The sequence below is a fragment of the Numida meleagris genome, chromosome 19, assembly GCF_002078875.1.
Source record: "Numida meleagris isolate 19003 breed g44 Domestic line chromosome 19, NumMel1.0, whole genome shotgun sequence".
Classification (NCBI taxonomy): Eukaryota; Metazoa; Chordata; class Aves; order Galliformes; family Numididae; genus Numida; species Numida meleagris.
In genome coordinates, this window is record NC_034427.1 from 9,725,482 (window position 1) to 9,727,692 (window position 2,211).

A 2,211-nucleotide genomic window follows, 5' to 3' on the forward strand; every position below is an offset into this window, starting at 1 on the left:
GATCCAACCGCCGGGCCCCTCGCCCCTCTCACCCGACCGGGACAGGAGCGGGGCCGTCCCGGGGCGGAGCCACCCGGCTGTCCCCGCCCCGCAGAGCCGGGGGCTTCGCCGTGCCCCCGCCGGGCCGGGATGGCAGCGGGACAGACGGACGGCGGCGGGACAGCGGGACAGCGGGACGCTCCGATCCGGGCCGGGGCTCCGCAGCGCGTCCGTCCCCGCTCCCCTCGGTGCCGCCGGGGGATATTTTCCCTTCTCCTCATTTCTCCGGAGTGGGAAGGCGGGGGGCTGCCAGTGGTCCTAGAGGCAGAGCACACGGGTGCTGCCCTGCGCTGACCGCCCCATGCCCCCATAGCGCGGTGCCGTGCCCGGGGCGATGCTGTGAGCTCCGCTCGGATGGTCTCAGTTCCTCCCTGCCCTCCACTCCTCCTGCCCAGATGCAGTGGATAATATTCATGCTGCTGTTATTCATCAGCTCCGTGGAAATGCTCTCGCAGAACCGATGGAAGAAGCAAGGTAGGGTGGGTGCGGTGCGTGCAGGGGATTGGATTTGCCAATATTTCTGTTCCGTGCTCGACGCAGGAGGTGCACAAGGAGCAAAACACTCTGGAAGGATGCTCGGAGGCACCACCATCCCCTGCCCCATCCTTCCCCCAGCAGAGGGACCCGGGGCGCAGAGCAGGGTGCTCAAAGACGTGTCCCCTCTGCTGGGCAATGACATGAGATGCTCAATTTGTGACCTGGGGTGGGGATGGGTTATGGTGAGAGCAGGGCTTTTTGGAGGCCGCAGAATGGACAGCCTTCCCTGTGTTCATTGTACATGGTTGTAAGACATGTCCATGGGGGTGGCAAGGCTGCTGCCAATGTGTGGGAACAGCCTCGAAGGGCTGGGGACTGGCGGTGTGACCCGGCACTACAGTGGGTGCAAGGGAGCATCCATGGGTCTGAGCACAGCTCCATGCATCCACGGCGGGGTGCCTCCCCCTGTGCAACCCCTGTGCCCATCTGCATCTGCCACCACCACACCTGGGGAGGGGTACCCCCTTCCTGATGCTCTGGAGCCCCATCCCGGTGTGCAGACGGAGCTGTTTTTAAAGGTGGGCATCGTGATATTGGCTCGTCACATCCCATCCCATCCTGGTGTTGGCTCTCCACCTTCCGTGCCTGGCCAGGAGATGGAGGGAGGGTGGCGGAGAAAATCATCCCAAAGAAGTGGGCAAGGGAAAGACGCTCATAAATCCCCGCGTCTCCTGGGAAGCCGCTCTGGCTGCAGCCAGGAACACAAATGTTGTCAGCGTTTGGTAAATATGTAACAGAGACCATAACAACTTAATGGATCCAAGGTGCTTCGTTAGCGGGCTCCCAGCACACGCAGTCTCCTGGCCGTAAAGTGCTGCTGCCTGAGTCCCTGTGCCCTGGCACGAGGAGCAGGAGGGGACAGCTGCGTGGCACCACTGCAGCACATCCTTTACTCTTGGGCTGTAGGGCTGCAGGGCACCCTCTGCCTGCATCTCCCCGCTGCTCCCCCAGCCCTTTGCTCATCTCTCGCTTCCCACGAGGGTTCTGGGACGATGATGACAATGGCTCTGCCACCTGTGCCACTACCCAGGTGCTCCTTTTTACCCATATGGAGATCTGGCCCCACTCTATGTGCCCAGGGTTGACTCCTCCTCAGGGCTTTGCTAAGGGCAAAATCTCCTCTCCACGCGGTCAGACCTGCTGTGAGCGGATGGACCTGGACGCCACGCACTCACCACTGTGTTCCTGGCACTGCTGCTCAGCATGCACTTCTGCTCAGAGACACAAAGGGTGAGCTCCGAGCCAGAAGAGAATGCTTCCCACTGCCACCAGGTGCAGTGGAGGCATCTTGCTGTGTGCACAGAGAAGCTGGGGGGACCCGGTATGGAGATGCCCTGCTGCTATGGGGTGTGCCCCATCCATGTCCCTGTGTCCTCGTCCCTGGGAGCAGAGCCCCCCAGGGCTGCTGTCCTTGTGTAAATCGGAGCAGAGGAAAGTGGTGGCAGCTCTGGAGCCAGCGGACAGATCCTTATTGCAGCTCTGCTCAGATGTTTCCGAAACGCTCTTTGTTCCCTTGGCACAAATCAGGCAGCAGCTAATTAAAGCGGCTCAGAGCGCATTTCTACCTGCTGACTGCTCTCAGTTTCTCTCCATTGGGAAGTGCTGGAGGTGCCATGCTGTACCCCCCCCCCCCCA

General features: G+C 61.5%; 1 protein-coding gene across 1 annotated transcript in view; it reads left to right on the forward strand.

Annotated features, from left to right (window-relative positions):
- ANGPT4 (angiopoietin 4) overlaps positions 1–2,211 on the forward strand; it is a 15,050-nt gene continuing 12,839 nt past the window's right edge. The window contains exon 1 of the mRNA XM_021416779.1: positions 1–513. Coding sequence (XP_021272454.1) covers positions 500–513 — 14 coding nt within the window. The 5' untranslated portion in view covers positions 1–499. The remainder of the gene's footprint in view (positions 514–2,211) is intronic.